Genomic DNA, 23,195 nt, shown 5'->3' with positions numbered 1-23,195 from the left:
ATATGCCAAGGACGAAAAGGGTAGAGGAGCCCGAAATCCTCAAGGCCGTGTACGGTCAAAATCCGTTATTGGATATGGCCGTTGAAGATTTCCTTCGGAAAACCAAAGTGGTTCGGCAGCTGAGGAGGAAGGAAGCCCCAAAGAGTCACTGGATTTTGGAGACCTCGCCAAAGATCCGGCAGATCTTGGTGGCCGGTGGACGTTTGTTTTTCGGGTGGACCTGATGTAGGGTCGTCGACTGTATAGAGGTCGTCCGATGCTTTAAGTGTCAGGACTTTGGTCACACCTCTCTCCGCTGCAGAGCGCAGTCGGAGATGTGTGGTCACTGTGCTCTTCGGGGCACAGGGCAGCCAATTGCTCTACCAAGTGCGCCGCCTGTACCTTGGTGAAAGGTAGCGATGCTGGACACCGGATGGGGGGTAGGTAGTGCAGGGCGTATAATATTGCTCGAGCGACAGCTGTGAAATATAGAGCTTATGGCAACACCTTAATTGGGGGAAGTCTTTGAGGACGGACTGCACCATGTTCAACGCTTGCGTTGAACATTTAAATCTGCATCATTCCCGGGCGGCCACCAGTGAAGCCAAGAGGTTCCTTGAGGAGTACAACCTTGAGGTTCTCTTGGTCCAGGAACCGTACGCGGTCGTGAGGTGGATGTATTTCATTCTTGTGAGGGACGGCCGCTCTCCGCGGTCGTGTTTAGCTAAGATTCATTGGGTGTCTTTTGGATGTCTCAATGGTCGGATAGGAATTCACCGTCGTTTGAGTCACGAGGGGTACGCTCAATGTCGTACTAGTGTAGGGATACTTCCAGCTTGGATGGAGTACCGATGACTTGCTAGCGACTTGGGCAGGATTCTAGACGTCTCCCGGGCACCAGAGTGCTGGTTGCTCTTGATGCTGCTGCCAAGTCTTCTGCCTGGGGTTCACTATTTACTGAACCCAGAGGCGCTGGTCTCGAACAGTTCATGGAAGTCGGGAACCTCTACTTGATTAATGATGCAGAACAACCACCAACTTTCTCTTCCGAACTGGGAGAATGTTACTACGACGTCACTTTGGTAAAGAGTGACTTGTTGCGAAATACAAATAGTTGGACTGTCTGGCCCGAGGCCAGTATGAGCGATCATAGGCTTATATCTTATGAGACTGCCTCTATAGAGGCAGGCAAATTCCCAGAAGTGGTCACGGCCCAGACTTTCGCCTATTACTTCTCCTTTTTTCGTAGTAATTCACGACCGCATCTGTAAGATCGCCTTGTCAATCGCGGAGGGCTGGATGGACATTCAAAATTTGAAGATTTCTGTGCCCAAGACAAAGTTTATGCTTCTTAAGGATGCAGACAAATTATCATACAGTCGAAACCCCCTACCGTAAGTATAAAAGCTATGTAATCAGCCGAGTGAGAGTTAATAAGAACCTAGGTATTTTGTTTGATGAGAAGTTGCTGTTTAGCAACCACGTTGTGCAAAAATGGTGGACTCCATCTCAGTGATGTACAAACTTAGGAGGATTGCTTGGAAGTAATATGGGTTGTCTGGGCATCAAATGTACATGGTGTACTGAGGGTGGCGGGAGAAATGCTAAGCAAACTAATACGCTGCACATTGTGTGAGATAATTACATTTAAAAAAATATGACGTATCATATTTTTTTGAATAGAAATACTTATTTTTCATGGCTATTTATAAACTTAAATAAATTATAGTTTACTTAGCAACATAACTACTGCAATAAATAATATATTGTACTTGCACTGTTTATGCACATGTACTTGCTACTGGATTATAAGAAACATAATTATGTAAAATCTGAGGTCGACAGGAAAATCCTGATTTGGAATCGTGTAACAAAATAGTGCACAAAGTGACAGGTGATGCCATCTTGTAGTTTCATTCCCCAGTGTTACGGAGCTGAGAATGCCTGCTACATAAGCAAACCTTTAACAACGTGCAAAGAATGAATTTCTAACAGGAGTAGAGTGGATGCCAGCGACATTTGTCATAATCTAAAAGCTATTTACAATGACGAGATTATTGTTTGAAGTACGTATGTAGGAGGGCAATAAAATTTTGTGGGTTAGAAGCTGCTAAAGAAAATATTAAGGGTGAACTTTGCAGCGGTTGACCAGCTTCTGTGACTGATGAGAAGCATTAAAATGAGGTGGATGAGTCGATTCAAAATGACTGTTTTAACACCTTATGTTGTGTTCGATAATCCACATAACTGATAATTCTACAATTCGATAATGCTCGACCACACACATTGCGTGCAATTGTAGAGGTTCATGTAAATTTGAAATTTGAACCTATTCCACACCCTTCATATTAATTAGATTTGGTATCCTGCAATTTCATTTCACAAAGGATGACGAACTGAAGGACACAGTGAGGTTGTGGATCAAGGAAAGACTGCAAGCATTCTTCATCGGTGGAATAAGAAATCCGGTTCAATGTCGGAACAAACGGGTAGCTGTAAATGGTGTCAACAAAATAAATCTAACCTTTTGTGGCAAATAAAATCATTTTTTTTATGTGGGATTGTGCATTACATTTCAACCATCCTTTGTACATTTTTATACTCCATTTTTTTTTAATACTTTTTAGATCATTAATAAAATTATTTCTTGATCAGAGAAAAATCTATTCCCCTGAAATTATCTACTGCAGTAATAGTACTTCTCTGTGTCAGTGAAATAAATTGCATATTGTAAATAAAAGGGCAAAAATTATGCAATAAATGATTGCATAAATGATGCAATCAATTAAATCAATCAAATTATAATTGTTGAACTGAAAAAATTCTATCGATTTTCACTCATCCGGCAATAATTACAATGTAAAAAATGACAAACAGTTGTATAAATCAGAACTTACCATTCTTCTTGTATGACCATATTGTAAATAACAATACAATAACTTAAAAGGTAGAAAAATTCAGAAAAAAAAAATTTTAATCAATATTATTCATTTATTTATATATATATATATATTATATGTTTATATACCCAAAATAACATTATCGTTTTAACATTTATTCACAATAAAGTTACATTTTTCTTTATTTTTAACATTAAACAATAACTTTAGAAATGAAAGTTAACACTTTTGCTGATGGCATGTGCAAATAATGATCTATGTTAATAGTACTCATTGTGGTTGCATTCTGTTTAACATTGTTAATAGTATAAGACATTGCATTGCTGAGAGTTCTCTACTATGTATTAGCTCTAACACAAGTGTTTATTGTCTTGTTAAGCAACCATTTCCCCAGTTCGTTATCTGAATGTTATTTTTTTGTTGAATCTTCACTTCCAAGAATTGTTTTTATTATACTTTTTTTAATGATTAATCCGTCTTGTTTAGGCTTATATTTTAATTTAGATTATGTTTAAATTTTGTAAATGATTTTAAATTATTTTTATGTAAAAAAGAAAGCAACAGAAAAGTATTGTTTACTTTATCGAGCCATTTTTCACTCCAATGATTTGTTCACAACTGATGCTTATTATTTATGATTATAATGCTTTGTTTACTGTGCTTTATATAACATCTAAAATGGAACTTCAGTCGTTTTCACAAAAAAAAATTATCTCTCAATATATTTTTTCAAATTCTTTCAAAAAAAACTTAGTGAAATCAAAACTTTCATATAAAGTTATAAAAGTTTCCATATTATATATATATATTTTTTAAATTATATAAAAAAAAATTCACCATTAGATTGATATGTTTAATTTTTTTTAAGGCAGAAAAAGAGCTTAAGAAAAATGAAACAATGATGAGTGAAAATATAATAATAAAAAAACAAATATTTTTAACTTGTATAAGTTAAATTCACAACTTTTTTAAAGATTATTATATCTTTTCATTCTTATTTTTACAGTTTCAAAAAAAGTGTAATAATTAATAAAAAAAAAGTGTAATAATTAATAAAAAAACAATCATTTGAAACTTTATATCTCCAAAAATTAAGCGACGAACAGAAATATCACAAATTCAAATAAAATTACCTTAAAACAATAAAATTACAATACTTATCTTTAATGCTTATAATGCTAACAAATAAAACAAAAATTATTATGAAGATAACAATTTATTCTTTATTATGTAACAAGTAATGTGTCAAGCATATTTATATAAAGTAATAAGACATCAAAATTAATTAACTGCAGGAATACCTTAAAGATGTGATAGTACAATACAATAACTTTTAGTTTTCTTCAAAACTTTTCAGTCAAACGCTAATTTAGTTTCCATTAGTCAATTAATATGAATAAAATAATTTAAAAAAATATTGAAAAAAATTATAAAATAGTAACAATTTCCCACTTTAAAGTTTGGAAGATTGTTTTTATAAAAAAATTCTATTTCTAATTCAACAAGCAGAGATTAATGTTTGGTTTGAAAGAAACTACAGCGAATGTTAAATGTAACCTGTCATGACCAATTCCCAAGAAAAGAGAGATAATATTTAAAATTTGAAATCTTTATCATACAAAAATCAGGTTGGAGATATCAACATTATAAAGAGGTAGTGAAAATGTTTTCTGATAAAACGCCATACCTAACTGGGACAAAAAGAAATTAAAATTAAAACTTTGCGAGGTCGGCGTTTTATTTATGTATTCTGAAGACAACTAACATGCATGTGAATCACTTACCTAATACTTTTAAAAATAAGAAAAAGTTTCAGAATTGAAAAATAAAATAAAAGAAAAAAATTCACTGCTTTACAATAACTTAATACTTTGCATCAAAACCTACTTATCCTCCCTATAAGAATTAGTTTTGTAAAAAAAGTCTTGATCCTTTAATCAAAATGTTTTTTAAAAATTAAATACTTTTTTTTATTTTAATAAAATATCAGTCTGACTGATATACAAAACATTCACGTACTATTTATCTGTAATTTTTATAACATCATATGCATCTAACTACTGAAAATTTATGAATTTAACAATTTGATCCCCTGTCATGAAATTATATTTTCAACGCTGTTAAAAATTAAAACATTTTAAAATTATTTTTGTTGCATACTAGCAGAATGAACTGTGCATCATAAGGCACAAGCTTGGCTCATCTTGTTACCATGTCCTCCTTAGATTTTCATTGATTCCTGCCAACCTAGTTTCAGTTTTTAATTTCAAATTAGTCACAAGAGACTTCAAAATGTGAATTTAATTCAGAGACCTTATATGACCGCCTGGATAACTAAGAATGTAAAGACTTTATAATTTTTTTATGTTAGAACACTAGTACAGAATATGAAATATTCATATTTTAATTTAAAATCATATTACAATCTACCACTCAGAATGAAGATTTTTAATTCGAATGAACAGATTCAACTTGGAATGAAGAGTTATAATGCTTATATATAATGTAGGTGTATTATTAATGTAATGTTAGTATATAATATACATAATGTTTATTTTTTTAAAGCAAAATTCAATGACATATTATCTGGAAGGTTAAATGATTAATTACTTAAATACTTTAGTATTAATTCTAAAGTAAAGTAAAGTAAGAGTATTAATACTAAAGTTTGTTACACTATCAACTTTGCATGTTTTCAAGTTTTTCTGGTAATCTTGGAGAGACTTATTTAACCTCACGCAACTGTAAAACGAAATCTTTATTGTTATAAATATATTATGTGAATATTGCTTTGCTTTATTTATTTATTACATCTTTTTTACAGAATATTCTATGTTTAAAATTTAGATAATTCTGTTAAATAATGATAATCTAATTTTTGACATATTTGTATTAGTACTGTGTAGTAAATTAATGTTGGTCTGTTTGTAATTTCCTATTCAACTGGAATGGAAAAAAAAATTTGCAACAAGAATTAGCAATATTCCATAATGGCAAAATTAAATTTAATTATAATATTATTGTAATATAATGAATTTAAATTAATAGCTTTTTTTTATTAAATAGTAACTATTCTACAGCCTGTTTTATAAACAGAAACCCCTTTGTCCAATGCATATTTATGAATAGAATGTTTCACATATTTGTATAAACAATTACCAAAATTTTGAATCCCCACCAAGTGCATTCTGAAAACTTGATCACGTAATAACAACAAAATAACCACCAAACGCAGAAACAGAATCGAAATAACTAATACTAAAAGTCAACTTTCAAGGGATCCCGCATCATCAATTGGTACAAAATTTCATCAAACAAAAACAAAAAATAAATAAATAAAAACTAAAAATTTTAAAAACATACCATAATCAAACTGGAATACTAATAATATACTGGAGTATTCCAACTGGAATCAGTTGATATTGGTTGTAACCAGTTATGATAGTTGATATCCAGTTGGAACTGGATTCTAGTTGATATTATTGATTGTGTTTTGTTGTTAGTAGGGTTTATGTTTTCTAAATTTTTAGTTTTTATTTATTTATTTTTGTTTGATGTAATTTTGGAATTTTGTACCAACTGATGATGTGGAATACCATGAAAGTCGACTTCTGGTATTAGTTTTTTTAGGTTCTGTTACTGTTTGGTGGTTATTTTATTATTTGGCAGTGACCAGTATGTAAATGAATTATTTGAATTTTCACAAAGATATATATATATATAAATGTAAATGTATAAATCTATATGTATATTTATATATATACATATCATACTCACACACATACTTCTACTGAAAAACAATGCAATAAACAGATTGTCCCCACTTGCATACAAAAATTAAAAAAAATATATACACAAAAGGTTGGTAAAAATGTGAAGGTAATAACTGAATTTTTTTTACAGTAATGATAAATTTATTTCACTAAATTATAAAGCTTTTCTGAGTAACTTATTTTCTCAATAAGATTCAGACATGAAAAGTACTAAAAAAAAAAAAATTAATCATACACATGCACCTATTATTGATAGTACTTTGAATTATACCCGATTAATACAGATTTTAATTATTATACTGCATATACATAATTCTTAAAATAAAGATACAAAAATGATAATATATTATTTTTATATCATGGATATGCAATTAGATTAACTATTTCACCTTAATGCTACTACTTCCTTGAATCACTCATTTTTAATCTTATATCGAATTCAACATGAGCAAGAATAAAGAGATAATACTGTATATACCCATGTAACAAATGCCCTGTTTTAATATACACATAATGATAACAGATTACAAAAAAAATGTGATTAAACAAGCAATGTAGTTGCTGGTAAACTAAAGTTTGCCAGAAAAAGAATAAAATAAAAAATTATATAATAAAAGATAGCATTTTTGGTTGAATATGTAGGTATTAACACTTGCTATGACTGAAATGTAACATAACATCACCAGAATTTGTTGATTCCAATATAATTTATTGCGCAATCTCTTTTTTAATAATCATACATCGATTAAAAGTTACAGCGACCTTTTACTTGCATGAAAAGCTTTTAGTCACAGTTATAACATTTCATACCTATACATATAAAGTTTTAGCCAGGTGAAAAAAAATTATTAAAATAAAAAACTATATTATTGTTTGTAAGTCTGCATCTATTTGTAATCGATGACTTACAACTTAACTTATTAATGATTAACCTCATAAAACTCAGAACACTGAGGAAACCACACAAATCCAAGCAAAATATTATCACAATTACTCAACAGCTTTATCATGATGTTTGTCTATGATGCAATTCAAGTAATGTTTCCATAAATAACAAAGTCAAAATTAGTACTTAATATTTTCAGGAAAATAGATTAAAAAAAGAAACAAAAAATATTAAAATAAATGGATAATTTAAACAGATACTGAAATATAACAACTGTTACACATATCTGCTGACAAATTTTACAAATACAGAACTATAGAAACTAAACTGAACTGAATACACAAACATTTATTCTTTAAGATATATAAAAATATTAACGTTTACCAATTTTTTGCACATTTATTTTTCTGGTGTACCATTTAAATGAAGAAAATAATTTAAAACAATTAGTTGATAATAAGCATTTACCTTAATCCTTTAATTAATATATATTATACAAGGATAATATTTTCCTCAAGAAATGGTATTATTATATATTTATACAATTCCTTTCTCAGAAAACATCCTGAATAGTAAAAATTAACAATCAATGAAATACTGTACAAATAATGCTTGTAAGATTTTCTAAAATCTTCACATTTTAAAACATTTATAATCAGTAAGCAAAACATATAAAATTACATTTAATAAGTTATTTCTTACATTTTTTAAATTAAAAATTTATTTGGTAACATGAAAAAAATTACAATTTTAATTAAACAGATGTGGATTTTTTCACAATATTTTTGGTAGAAAGATATCTTAATCGAAAATTTTGTTCAAAAATTATTGAATAAACTATATACACAAAAAAATTAATTCTACATAATGTAGATATCTGCATTTATTACTATATCTACTTTCAAGAAGTGAACCATTGTAAGAACACTATACATTTATATAAATTTAATAGAGAAGGCTCTGGTGCAACCGGTGCCAATCTTCGTGTTTTTGGTGGAACATTAGATGGATACATGATAAGTTTACCTTTAGGGCAATTTGTTAAAACAGAACCTGACTGCCACAAAGGTGAGTTTCTTTTATCTACCTTCGTTCCGTCGCAATCAATTAACACCAGATTTTTGTCAAAACACAGCCTAATTTCAGATAAAAATGGTAATCTAGTTTTCTGTAAGAAAATAAAAACTTCAGTGAGAATTGAATTTTTAATATTTCATACGATAATTATATTAAGAATTCTTAACCGATTACCATTAATTATCAAATAAACACACACACATACACCTGCAATAAAAAAGGAAGCCTTTGTATACACTCACTGTAATACTTCTCATGAAAGAAAAGGTTTGTTTCATAAACAAACAAACCTTATTTACAAACATTAGTTAAAACTTATTTTACAAACAATAGTTACAAAAAATGTTTTTTCTCATTATTCTATGAAAACCTACATGAACCGTGGAAAATTACATTAAAAAAAAAATGTTTTTTGCTTTCCTGAAAGTACTTTTTCAACATTCCACAATTCTGTTAAGAAATTATACCAAATAGAAAATATTTAAAAACAGATTTGATGTATCTTTAGAATATGTTTGGGTGATAACTTTCAATACGGCAGACATTTTTACAAAAAATTGTAATTTAGCTCTCAATATAAATAGGATTTTTTGTTATAACTGCTGGCGATATGTACATAGAAAATGTAGTAGTCTTTGTATCTGTATCTATAACTTTCTTTATACTTTTGTAAGGTTTCTCTTTCATATGCATTACTTCTGTACCTGACACAATTATTTATCATAGATTTTAAAACTCATATATCTATCCATCTCTTTCAAGCTCCTTCCTTCAATTCCTTTCACCATCTGAGGAGCCAAACACAGCCTGGCCTGTTTTCTTTACAGGCTAGAGGCATTTTACTTTACCGCCTGTAGCTGTAATGGGAAAGTATAGTTTGGTCAAAAAAAAAATTTTAATGGGTCTTCTTTTAAAAAACTTGCCTTAAGGAGACATAAAAAACATCCAACTGTGACAGAAGTTTGTGTGTATGTATGCTGGCCTGTATTTGGTCTTATAACTATGGAACCCGTTGACCAAGTTTCTTCAAACTTTGTAGACAAGCATTACCTTTGGCAGAAAGAAGTATTAAAATTTTTACAAAAATTGGAAAAAAGGATGGGCTATTTAGGTCGAAATAAAAATTCAAATCTTTACTGGGGCACTTTAGCAAAAACCTTTACTTACAAAAATTGAATTTTTTTTACCAATTATTCACCAATTATTAAAAAAAAATATTTATTTAATATTCATTTACCCCTCTCCAAAAAAATAGTATACATTTTTGTTTCTTAGCTATATCTTGCTTCAGAAAAGGAATTAATGGGTTTTTTGGTATCTATAATTTCTACATCATAGGCCTTCAGACCACTATACATTTTTTTTGCCCATCCCACTTCAATGGTCTATGTTAACAAAAATATTTTAAATTTAGATCCATCTCGCAAGCTACCGGTTGCATTTAAAATGTAAAATTTTAATCTTTTGATAGGCCTTACTCTTCAACATTTCTTGGAAAAAAAATGTAGCCAAAAATTTTCACACCTTCCTACAAAATTACAACTTTATTTAGAAGTTTTATTTATTTATTTAATTAATAACAACATGCTTACGCCCTCTTACAGTTACAAGATGAATGATAAATGAATTTTGTAGTGAATGAAAATACCATGCCAAACTGGGATTTGAACCTGGGACTTCCAGATGAAAGAATGGGATGCTACCACACCAACACGGGGATTGGATTATCTTTTTTTTTTTAATAATCTTAAAAAGTTATTTTTTTAAATCTACTGTCACCACTTTGGGATTATCTTCTTAAAAATTAATTTTACCTGAATGCTTCCCCTTGGGTATGGGAGCCCACAAAATAAAAAATTTTTAACGCTCAAAAAACATATTTTGTTTAACAATAAAATAACTAAAGTAATTTAATAGCATTCTCTTGTTAGGGGAGCTATAAGAAAAAAAAATTAATATAATCTGTTTCAAATTAATTTTAGTGAGTATTTATTCATTAAAAAAGCTTCCTGATGCATGACTCCAAATTAAAAAAGTTGAAAACATATTTTTTGAGACTGCATAAAATGATTGTATACATAACTTGATCAGCGCAGATGGGGAAGTTATGCAATTAATTGCCGGCTTTTTTTTACTTGGAGAGATTAATGTAAACTAAACATATGATTGAGTTCTTCATAATTATCATTATTGTACTACGTTCGATAAAAAAAAATGTGGAATTTTACTTTTTCTCAAAGAATCTTTACTTATTCATCAATATTGATTTTTTTCATCTTCAAAGTAACCTTTTCAGATGTAATACATTTTTGCCAGAGCTTTTTCCAATCTTTGAAGCATCTCTGGAGCAATTTCTGGTATGGTGTTTAGCTCCTTCAGCGATTCTGGCTTTATCTCTTCAATGTTGGCAAAACATCGTCTTTCATAGTTCAAATTGGGGAATAGGAAGAATTCACAGGGAGCCATGTCTAGCAAATATGGATGCTGAGGCTTCACAACGGTGTTGTTTTTGGCCAAAAATTCACAAACAAGTAATGAAATGTGAGCAAGTACATTATCGTGGTGCAATTGCCATGAATTGTTTTGCCAGATGCTGGGCAAGGTGCTCATCATGTTCAACATATTCAGGCTGTCTTGGAAATGTTTATACCACTTGCAAATGCTTGTTTTATTCATAGACAAATCGCCAAAAGCAACATTCAACATTTCCAATGTACTGCTGCACTTTATTCCACTCTAAAAGCAAAATTTATTGCAAATTCTTTGTTCTATTTTTTTCACATGTTAAAAATCGCTGACCATAACAAAACGTGTAATCTTTTCAACAGTCAACAATAAATTAAGGATCCAATATGGCTACCAATGTAAATATAAATTATGGAAAAATGTACCAACACAACAAAAAAAAAAAAAAAATTGTGACAATTGTGCTTATACAGTCTGGGAAATTTAAAAATTTCAGGTATTTTTTTTATCACACCTTGTAATTTTTATATGTATGCGGCTTATGAGTTATACTGAAGGCTTTTATTTGATATATACGATTAACTTTATAATAAAAAATTTTATATGAAATTGTACGGTTAAGTTTTAATCATGCAATTAACCAATAGTTTTAACTATTTGTTAAATAATGAAATGCATTTTAATATACATTTTTTTACATAATAATACTAAGTATTATAATAATGCCGATTAGAATTTTGTTCTTCAGTAATTGTTTCTTTGTTTTCATCATTACTAATATCCTAAATGTAAATTATGGCAGTAGCTTTCTATTACACTGGGCATAGACAGGCAATTCCTGTTTAATTCTGTCTATTCATATTGTTGTTTAATTTGCCTAATTTCTTAAAAACTGTACAAAAAATACTTTAACAACCAATTAAACTCTGATCTTGAGGTGCACTTGAATACTAATTTTTATAATATTTTTTAACACAGTTATAACGTTGAATTTGGACTACCAAATAAACAGATGAAAGTAAATTATCTTTTGTTTTATTTTCTTTAATTCCTATAGGTTACCTTCAAATGAATTGTAATTCAAATCAATAATATAAAAAATAACAAGCTTTAGTAGTACGTACAACTCAGTTTTTTCCACCATAAGATATCTTAAAAACAAGTTTTTTATTTTATGATATATATTGCGGTAGAAATATTATATCCTGAATCTGTGAGTTTGACACTTCTAACACAAGTTTATTACAAAACATTGTTGTTTTACATTTACTGTGTTTCTCAAAATAGCTCAAAATCATTCAAATGAAGGATACACAACTGAGACATCATTTGCATCATTTTTATGATTCTTTGAATTGTTATACAAAATAAAAAGAAATCAGAGTAAATATTTACTGGTTTAAATGATCATGCACAACATTTTCTTTACTTAAGATTAAATAAGTGAATAAATAAATAATAAAAAGACAGATATTAATTTTAAAATCTTACTGGGGAAGGGATAAGTTCAAACTCTGGGCAAACTCACAGATAGTTCAGTAATATCACTGCCATATTGTGTCTATCCTTTGATTGATACAATACTAAGGTATCAATCAAATATGGAATTCCAAGATATTACTACAAAAACAAATAAGAAACAAAATAAATGTACACATACATACATACATACATACACAGTACCATTTATAGTGTTTGTAATTATGTTGGTTGTAGTGACATATCGATTATTATGACTTATTTTTTCTACTGCAATGCAACATTTTATCGCTTAGAGTGACGGACAGAAGTGACTCGTCGGTAACATAGTGTATCTATATTGTAGCTACAGAAATATTTTGATGATTAAAATGAGTCACATTTTCCTTTTTACCTACATATGTACTATAGTTCTTGTTATTCTTATCTTCTTCTTGTACCAAATTGTAAACTGAAGCAGCCACATTCAGTTGTTAATAGTGATTTAATTATGATTTTGCAAAAAACATTCACGATAGAGGTTGTTTCAACATTTTTTTTAATTTTTAAGAAAAATGTTGAAACAAATTCTATGAATTCAAAAAAATTCCTAGTCAACATGATGAAATAGACCAAGCACTGTTAAAATGGTTTAAAGACCAGAGGGCTAGTGATATCTCTATTAAGGGCCCTATATTGCAAACTAAGGTGAACAGTTTTTCTGAAAAATTCAGTAAATCATGCAAAATAACTTCAGCTTGGATAGAATAGCTCTGTCAGCATCATGATATTGTGTCAGGGAGAATAAGCAATGAGGCTGCAGCAGCTCCAACCGGTGTGCCAGAAAAATGGCTAGAAACCATTTGACCAAAATTAAAAGAGGGCTACTCAGATTAAAATATTTATAATGCTGATAAATCTGGTCTTTTTTTAAAATGACGTCAGAAAGAGCCCTTTGGTTTAAAGGCGAAACATGTTCGGGGGAAAATGATCAAAAGAAAGACTAACAGCACTAATTGCCCTACAAATATGACTGGAACTGACAAAACAAAAAATTCTGGTTATAGAGAAAAGTACTAAACATTAATGTTTTAAAAATTTGAAATTGCTTCCTGTTATGTATGATTTTTTTTTTTTGTCTTGAATCATTTGACTGGTTTGATGCAGCTCTCCAAGATTCCCTTTCTAGTGCTAGTCGTTTCATTTCAATATACCCTCTACATCCTACATCCCTAACAATTTGTTTTAAATATTCCAGACGTGGCCTGCCTACACAATTTTTTCCTTCTACCTGTCCTTCCAATATTAAAGCGACTATTCCAGGATGCCGTAGTATGTGGCCTATAAGTCTGTCTCTTCTTTTAACTATATTTTTCCAAATGCTTCTTTCTTCATCTATTTGCCGCAATACCTCTTCATTTGTCACTTTATCCACCCGTCTGATTTTTAACATTCTCCTATAGCACCGCATTTCAAAAGCTTCTAATCTTTTCTTCTCAGATACTCTGATCGTCCAAGTTTCACTTCCATATAAAGCGACACTCCAAACATATACTTTCAAAAATCTTTTCCTGACATTTAAATTAATTTTTGATGTAAACAAATTATATTTCTTACTGAAGGCTCGTTTCGCTTGTGCTATTCGGCATTTTATATCGCTCCTGCTTCGTCCATCTTTAGTAATTCTACTTCCCAAATAACAAAATTCTTCTACCTCCATAATCTTTTCTCCTCCTATTTTCACATTCAGCGGTCCATCTTTGTTATTTCTACTACATTTCATTACTTTTGTTTTGTTCTTGTTTATTTTCACGCGATAGTTCTTGCGTAGGACTTCAACTATTCCGTTCATTGATTCTTCTAAATCCTTTTTACTCTCGGCTAGAATTACTATATCATCAGCAAATCGTAGCATCTTTATCTTTTCACCTTGTACTGTTACTCCGAATCTAAATTGTTCTTTAACATCATTAACTGCTAGTTCCATGTAAAGATTAAAAAGTAACGGAGATAGGGAACATCCTTGTCGGACTCCCTTTCTTATTACGGCTTCTTTCTTATGTTCTTCAATTATTACTGTTGCTGTTTGGTTCCTGTACATGTTAGCAATTGTTCTTCTATCTCTGTATTTGAACCCTAATTTTTTTAAAATGCTGAGCATTTTATTCCAGTCTACGTTATCGAATGCCTTTTCTAGGTCTATAAAAGCCAAGTATGTTGGTTTGTTTTTCTTTAATCTTCCTTCTACTATTAATCTGAGGCCTAAAATTGCTTCCCTTGTCCCTCTACTTTTCCTGAAACCAAAATGGTCTTCTCCTAACACTTCTTCCACTCTCCTCTCAATTCTTCTGTATAGAATTCTAGTTAAGATTTTTGATGCATGACTAGTTAAACTAATGAAAGTAAGTTATGTTAAGTAAGTAAGTAAGTTATGTATGAAAGTAACAAGAGAGCTTGGATGACAAGTGATATCTTTATGTCTTTGTTACGAAAATGGGATTGTGAATTAAAGATTGAAAATGACAAAACACTACTACTCATTGACAACTGTCCGGCTCATCAACATGTTGAAAATCTTTTTGTGTATAAAGTTAGTTTTCTTACCACCGAAAAATAACAACAGTCTTACAGCCCTTGGATCAAGGCGTGATCAAGTCGGTAAAAGTCAATTACAAAAAAAACCTCCAATTTTACAAACGATACAGAATTTAGATAAAAAAAGGAAACACAAATAACATTCTGGATGTTATAATTATGTTAGAAAGATCATGGAATGAGGTTTCTCTGCTGACTGTAAAAAAATTGCTTTCGACATGCAGGATTTTTACCACAGGCTGGGAAAGTTACTGACATCGCATGCGAAGAAAAATCTCTAGCAAAATGGGGTAATAGTCTGCAAAACCAAATGTTATCAAGTGCATTGTTTGAAGATTATCAAGAGGTTGACAAAGATTTAGAAGAGCATGAAACTATAACAGATGATGATGTAGTGGCTTCAGTACTAGCAGAAATGGATTACCGTCGTTGTCATTACCTGTAGGAGACAGGTAATGACAACGACGGTAATGATAGTGACAACAGTGAAGACATCAACCGGGCAAATCTTCCAGAAGTTTTAGCAGCAATGAAAACCGTTTGTTGGTTTCCCAGTTTTACAGAAATTGTTAATAAAAATACAATTTTTCTCTATATTCTTTTACTATATTTGTATTTATTGCATATTTTTGTTTTATTATATTACTTTATTACAGAAATAAATTATTATTATTTTTAATGATTATTGTTATTATTATTATTACTGTATTAATACCTATTTAGATGGCATTAAAGTAGAACCACTAAGCTACCTAAACATCGGTTATGACTGGAACAAGTGAACATTGATATTGAGCTATCTGCATTCACAACTGAATGCATAGTATTTGCTTCATAATAATAAACAGAAAAAAACAGAATTCAATTGTCCTTCTCCTTATTTGGTATATTTGTTTAAAAAAAAGAATTTTCAGTGAATGGTATAGTCTTCAAATGATATTTTACAGCTACTATTAACTAATAGCTGGCAATTTTGATGTTTTGATCATCATCATTGTTACTGTTTAATTCAAAATCACTATCCATAACCCAACCATAACACTAATAGACTTAAAGTTTTTTTTAATGTTTCTCTAAGTGTGATACAATTTCTTGAATTGCTTTTTTGTATACATTACAGATCTGTAAATACAATTTTTCTGTCATCCTTAGTTTTAAATAGATTGCTATTCAAAAAAATTAAGGAAAAATATAGTTAAAATCTGTAAAATTTATAATTTTGCATGGCCATACCTGTGTTAGAATGATTTCGCTGATGCTTTTCTTTTATAAATAGCCTCATGCACATCCCGAATTAATATCCAACAGTAATGGGCTAGCATAATAGTATTTCATTTCCCTTTATAGCGGCTTTCAATTACTAAAATGTATTTGTAGAAATATTCTCCGTGTTTATCACTTACGTCTTCAAGGTTGTCTTGGAAAAAATCCGGATGTAAGTGGAGGAAATGTATTTTCAGATATATTACATCCAATAGCTCTGTATGAAATAAGAAATTGATTAAAAATATCGTGGTAATTGATGGATTTTTGTTTGCCGAGAAAACGTTTGTGAATGTCTTTAAATGAAGCCCAAGCTGCACTTTCTACATTATTTAACTTGGAGTTAAATACATAATCTTTGACCAACTCTCTTATCTGAGGACCAACAAATATTCCTTCTTAATTTTTACTTCACTTACATTGAAAATTTCTGCCTGATGTACAAAAATCCAGATCCTGATGTACTATCCTTCTTCATTGCTTTTACCAAATTTTTCATTAGTTCTATCTTGATATGGAGAGGGGGTAAAAACATTTTTTTTGGGTTCAACTAAGGGCTCATGAATAATATTTTTCCCATTTGGAGTTAAGTTTTCTCGTTTCTTCCACTCTTTGGTAAAAAGAGAAAACAAATGCACTTAGTATAGCCTATAAGCATGCCTAACAAAATAGATATAACTTTCAAATCACCACATGTGTTCTAGCTATGTTTTTTATAACTTATTTTTTCAAGAACGTCTTTCATCACGTCACATATCTCTTAAATTAATACCATAAGCAATTGGTATCAAAGGATATTTGTTACAGTTGTATAGTAGAACTGCTTTTAAAGTATACTTGGATGAACTATGAAAGGCGCCAGCCCTCAGGTTTATGAACTTGTCCAAGTACAACATAAGCTCATCAATATTTGTGCAATAAACCAAATTATTTTCATCAGTAAAGAACTGAGAAAGTTTTTTTTGCTGACTTTGAAAACCTGAAATTTTTGTATTTTTTTTTAAAAGTAAATTCCAACCTTGCAATCTTGATCCTAACAGTTCAACTTTATTTTGTGTTAAATTTAAATCCCTGACCAAGTCATCTAATTCACCTTGTGATTTAAGATGCGGGTTAATGAAGATAATTCAAAATCAAAATCATTGTTGTCTTCTTTAGTACTGCCTGATTCTTCATCGCTGCTTTTGAAACATGCATTCACACGTGGCTCAGAAACAAGAATATTATCACTGTGAGGTACATATATATTATTTATAGCTTACAAATTATGTTAATAAAATTAAACAATAAAAAATGAGCTAACAAAATACAATATAGGAGCATATAACGCTAACTATACGTTGGAAAATGAAAAAAATCTTTAAAATTAAAAATATTTTCAATACGTGGGTGATAGAAAGATTCTGACTTCATATTCATCTTCAGCATTAAAAATTAGATTAAAACCATGCATTGCATGTTAAGAAACAAAAATTATGTTTATCAGTGTAATTTGAGTCAATAGTAGTTGTAAAAATGAAACAATTCAAGAGGCAGGGAAGAAGTTAAGAAGTGAGGAAATATACTGCTTTCAATCTAAGAAAAACTCTTAGAACTTATTTTTTTTTTAATATCTGGGACCACTGTTAGGTATTGCTTCAGAGATGAGATGAATGATTTGTAGCGTGTATGAAAATGCCATGGCTGACCGGGATTCAAAATGAAAGGCTGAGACGCTACCACTTGCATTATTGAGGCCAGCGTCATACATTTATTTAGAAAAATTTTACCTACTTTTTTAAATAGGATCTATTGATCTAATGTGATATTGCCTAATCCCATTCACTCTGATGACCTCTAGCTGCTCTAAATTTTTATTAATACTTTTAGTAAATAGAAATGATGTATTGTAGTTCTTTATTTTCAAAATAATTCATGGAACAGTAATAAAAAGTAATGTATATATTCAAACAACACTTTTTTAAAAATTAATATGTTTCTGGATAAAAAAATGTTTTATGCACAATTACAGAATTTCGAACAACATATTTTTTATTACTGCAATAAACAATTTTTAATTTTCGAACACTTACCTCAAAATATGAGGTAAAAAAATTTGATGTACGAAAGGAAGATTTAAAAATTTATGAGTAAATGTTTTATGCTTTCAGAAAAACAATACTATGATTGTATATATTTATAGTTACATGTTATATATGCATCTATTATTGTATAAACTTATAATAAAGAAAGAAATCTTAATGGTAGTATATATGCATGATAAGGACTATTATTGCAGAATGAAAATTGAACAAATAATTTTATGAATTGTATATCAACTATGCTGAGCATACTCCTCATTTGCCATTCAAATTTTTTTAAACGCTAGAAAATTCAAACAAAAAAAACCATTTTAGCACAGGGAATACATGTAATATTAACAACTACACTGCAGCAAACATGGCATCTGAAGAGCTTCTATGCTCAGGATATACTTATTAGTTCATATTAACTTTTTGAAAAATAATAAGTGAATCGAGGTTCAATGCTCTAAAAAAGAATTTTAAACCTCTGATTGAAATTGAATCTTTTCAATCCTTTTTATCTAAATTTTTATCATAATATTTTAATAAACAAAATCATAAAACTTACCGTATCATGAACGCAATGAATAAAGGGATTCTTTCCGACAGCATCATTCACTGCTTTAGCGATAGAAACAGCATCATAACCGACTGCTGTCTTAGTCGGATGAATTTGTTCAAACATCAATACCTGCATCATATTATAGTCATTTAACCAAGCTAAAGCCTGTTTAAAATACTTTTCTTCAGAATTAAGAGTTTCTAAAGCAGACGCACATGTACCATGTTTTACCCATTCATGCCTCCAAAATCCATCTTTTTTATGTTTACCACCCAGCTCAACATCAGTCCAATATTCATTTAAATCATCTTTTATATCATCTAAAGCGGTATCATTAAACGGAAGACTACCATTACAGAAAGTAGGTCCTTTGGTTCCTAGTTTTGTTGGCCTAAAATGAAATAAAAAAATGTACATAAAAAAAATTCATCCATATACACATATACTCACTGTAATACTAATTACAGAATAACAATAAATTTGTCTTTTCTTTTATAAAATCCAGGATCATATTTTAGCCAAACTTAAATCTACAATGAGGACAATATTTTTAAAAATGCTCCCTGAAAAACCTGAATCCTTAAATCATCCAATCAACTGATTAAAAAATCAACATTTAGTAGCAGCACCCCAGGTGGTTCAGTTCTCTCTTTTGTCTATTTTTTTAGGAAGTAGATGGTAAATAAATAAAATTACAAGGAAGACTTAAATAAAATACAACAATTTTCTAAAGCTAGATAGTATCAAAAATTCTCCTTGCATAAGATATTTTACAATGAAAGCCAGATATTATCCTAATTGACTTTCTTTTACTTAATTCTGCTCTTATATAAAAGAGAATGTCCTGACTGATTCACAGACTCATAATCAACGTACAACCAAAACTATTATGGGTAGAGACTTGAAATTTTCAGGGTACCTTCGTATCTTAAGTAGGCGTGCACTAAGAAAGGATTTTGCAAAATTTTGATTTTAAGGGGTTCAAATCGATAAAAAACTAAATTTTATGTTAATAGCGCTATCTGTTGGATGTAAAAGCAATATGTTACATTAAATATTTTACGATTACATTGCAATGTTTCCGATATGTGTGTTCGGTATAGACTAAAAAAACTACTGGACCGATTTATGCACAGGGAAGAAGGGAGAAAGGGAAAAATCATAAAAGGGAAATAGAAAAAAATTGAAAAAGGTAAAATGGAAGAAGGGGAAAATGGGAAAAAGAAAAAAGGGAAACGGGGAAAAGGAAAATGGAAAAAAGAAAAGAGGAAGGGGGAAAGGGAAATAGGAAGGGGATTAAATAAATTTAATTAAAGTTAAATAAAATACCAAATTTAAAATAAATAAAAAATTAAAATGGAATTCAAAAATTAAAATATGTAAGCAAATAATTGAAGATGTAAGATGCAAAAAAATTTGTTAAAATTAAAAGCGTACGTAAAGCATGGAAATGAAGTAATTCATTACATCTGGCCATTGCTGATATTGAAAGGAGAATTACTGCCAGTCCAAAAAAATCATTATACAAGTTATCTCAACAATCTGGTGTTAAATATACATATTCTTGTAAAATTCTTCATGAATTAAAATTGAAACCATACCGCGTTACAGCTGTGTAACAACTGAAGGTGGCAGATGAACTGAAACGACTTGATTATTGCAGCTGGCTTCTCGAAAACATTATTGGTGGACAGATAGACCCGATGTTGTATTTCATGTCAGACGAGGCATGGTTTCATATATCTGACGGTGTTAATTCACAGAACACCACGTATTGGATGGCAAGGAATCCTCGATATTTGAGCATCCACTTTAGAATGAGAAAATTGGTGTTTGATGTGCCGTTTCTGGTAATCGTAGAGTAGGACCAATATTTTTTGACCGGACTGTCACTACACAAGTTTACGTCACAATTTTTTATGAATTCTATGCGCAATTATTTGATAATGAAAGAGAGTACAACAGCTCCTTCCAACAAGCTGGAGCAATGTATCAGCATCAAATGTTTCACTGAATCATGTACATGCTTTTCACAAATGAACAAGCTGTCAGTAGAGGACGGTGGCTTCCACATTTCCCAGAGTTGTCTACCTGCGATTTTTTTTCCTTTGGGGCTACTTAAAGGAGAGGGTTTTTGCATCTAATCCCCACAGTGTCTGTGAACTGAAGGTGAACATTCAACAAGAAATAACACAATTGACAATGTTTTGCATCAGTGACTCTCAGTATGATCAGTCAAGCAGAAAAGTTCAATAGGGTGATCATTCTGAACATCTTTTGTAACAATAAGGTAAATAAATGCAATATTTAAATTACGTTTTATGTTTTTCTTATTTAATTTATCTGTATCATTCATAAAATTTAATTCCAACATAATCTACCGATCAGCAGCGGTTACATTATGGGTTCATTTTTATGTTGCTCATTTTGTATTTAGCTTCACTCCTTACAAAACCCTATGACACTGAGAAGTTCCAGGAATCATTGGATATTAAGGGATGCAGTTTACCCATTCTTATTACTTCTTTTTTTCTAAGAAATTTGTATTAATCTAATGAGTATATAAGCAATAGCAAGCTTACAATATTTGTATAATAAGAAAGAAAAATAGTAATAAAATACATTTTTATATATAATAACAAACATTAAATAGTATTTTACTAATACCGATACTGCCAATGCTTCCTTTTTACTACCTTAAAGCCTGTCTTTTTTCAGCTTTCATTTCAAATTAAAAAGGGATTAGGCACTCTGAACTTTCCATATATTCACATATAACTTTAATTATTGAAGTAACAGAATAATAGAATACTAAAATTAAGTATGGTATAGCAATAACTAGATTGAGCTGTATGCACGTTTTTTTTTTTTTAGGTAGAAAAAACTTATGATATTTTATGAAGAGTTTAGAAATGGCACACAGCAGGCTGAAAAAAAAAATGTTTCAACAGGTTAATTAATAAAAAGATTATTTAAAAAAACATTTTTCTAATGTAATCTACGCAGGACCTTTATTAATACGTCAAGGTGGGCGGTGCTCAAACATTAGGATAAAATGTTATGTTGCATTATTTGTTTGGCTGCCTACCACAGCTATACATTTAGAATTAGTCAGCGATTTATCAACAGATGCATTTATAGCTCCATTAAGAAGATTTGTTTCAAGAAAAGGTCTATGTTCTAACCTATACAGTGATAATGGAATGAATTTCATCAGAGTCAATAATTCACTTCACTTGATGTATAAATTTTTAAATAATGAAAACGTAAGAAGAAAAATAGCAACTTTTTGTCCGAAAAGGGACACTTGCCGAACGTGGCACTTCATTCCGCCACATTCATTACATTTCAGAGTCTTATGGGAAGCCGCAGTAAAGTCAGCGAGACATCACTAAGACGTGTGGTAGGAAATTTAGCTTTAACCTTTGAGGAACTTATTACTATGAGGGTCGTTCAATAAGTCCTTAGAAAGGGATAAAGAAACAAATTATTTTGTGTGGATTTTTTTTATTTTTCAACATAATCAATTTCCTTTTAACTCTATATACTTTTCAAAGCTTTTCTCCAAACTTTTTAAGCCGTCCAAGAAGTAGGATTTTGGAAGGTCCTCAAAATAAGCATCTGTTTGAGTGATGACCTCCTCATTTGATGTGAACCATTGCCCGTTTTTTCAAGTTTGGAATAAACAAAAATCACTGGGGGCCAAATCTGGTGAATACGGTAGATGTTGTAATAATTCGAACTTTAATTCCATAATTTTGGCCATCAAAACTGCACAGGTGTGCACCTACGCATTGTCTTGATGGAAGAGGATCTTTTCCTTTTTCAAATGAGGATGTTTTTTCTTGATTTCTTCCCTTCACCGGTGCAATAACAACGCATAATACTCTCCAGTTATTGTCTGTCCTTTTTCAAAGTAATCAGTGTAGATGATACTGCGTTCATCCCAAAAACTCGTGGCCATCACCTTGCCGGCCAGTTTCACTGTCTTCGCCATCTTCGGAGCCTGTTTGCCTTCAAACACCCACTGTTTTGACTGTTTTTTTCTCTCTTAGTAATATATCCATGTTTTGTCCACAGTTATGTATCGATGCGGAAACTCCTCAGGATTGCGATGGAAAAGCGCCAAAACAGCCTCAGAGTCAACCACACGATTGTGTTTATTCCACACTG

At 30.4% G+C, this 23,195-nt stretch overlaps 1 protein-coding gene across 3 annotated transcripts in view; it reads right to left on the bottom strand.

Annotated features, from left to right (window-relative positions):
• Positions 1-2,950: 2,950 nt before the first annotated feature.
• Positions 2,951-23,195, bottom strand: part of RNaseX25 (Ribonuclease X25) — a 56,104-nt gene continuing 35,859 nt past the window's right edge. The window contains exons 4-5 of one of the 3 annotated variants that reach the window (XM_075367890.1): positions 19,029-19,413; positions 2,951-5,621 (exon numbers count right to left, since the gene is read on the bottom strand). In XM_075367890.1, coding sequence (XP_075224005.1) covers positions 5,604-5,621; positions 19,029-19,413 — 403 coding nt within the window. In that variant the 3' untranslated portion in view covers positions 2,951-5,603. Of the gene's footprint in view, positions 8,707-16,411; positions 16,615-19,028; positions 19,414-23,195 lie in introns of those variants that run through there. The other 2 variants (XM_075367889.1, XM_075367891.1) reach the window with 2 other exon arrangements.

The sequence above is a fragment of the Lycorma delicatula genome, chromosome 6 (genome assembly GCF_047948215.1).
Source record: "Lycorma delicatula isolate Av1 chromosome 6, ASM4794821v1, whole genome shotgun sequence".
In the NCBI taxonomy this organism is placed as follows: domain Eukaryota; kingdom Metazoa; phylum Arthropoda; class Insecta; order Hemiptera; family Fulgoridae; genus Lycorma; species Lycorma delicatula.
This window is presented reverse-complemented; position numbering and strand designations above follow the sequence as displayed.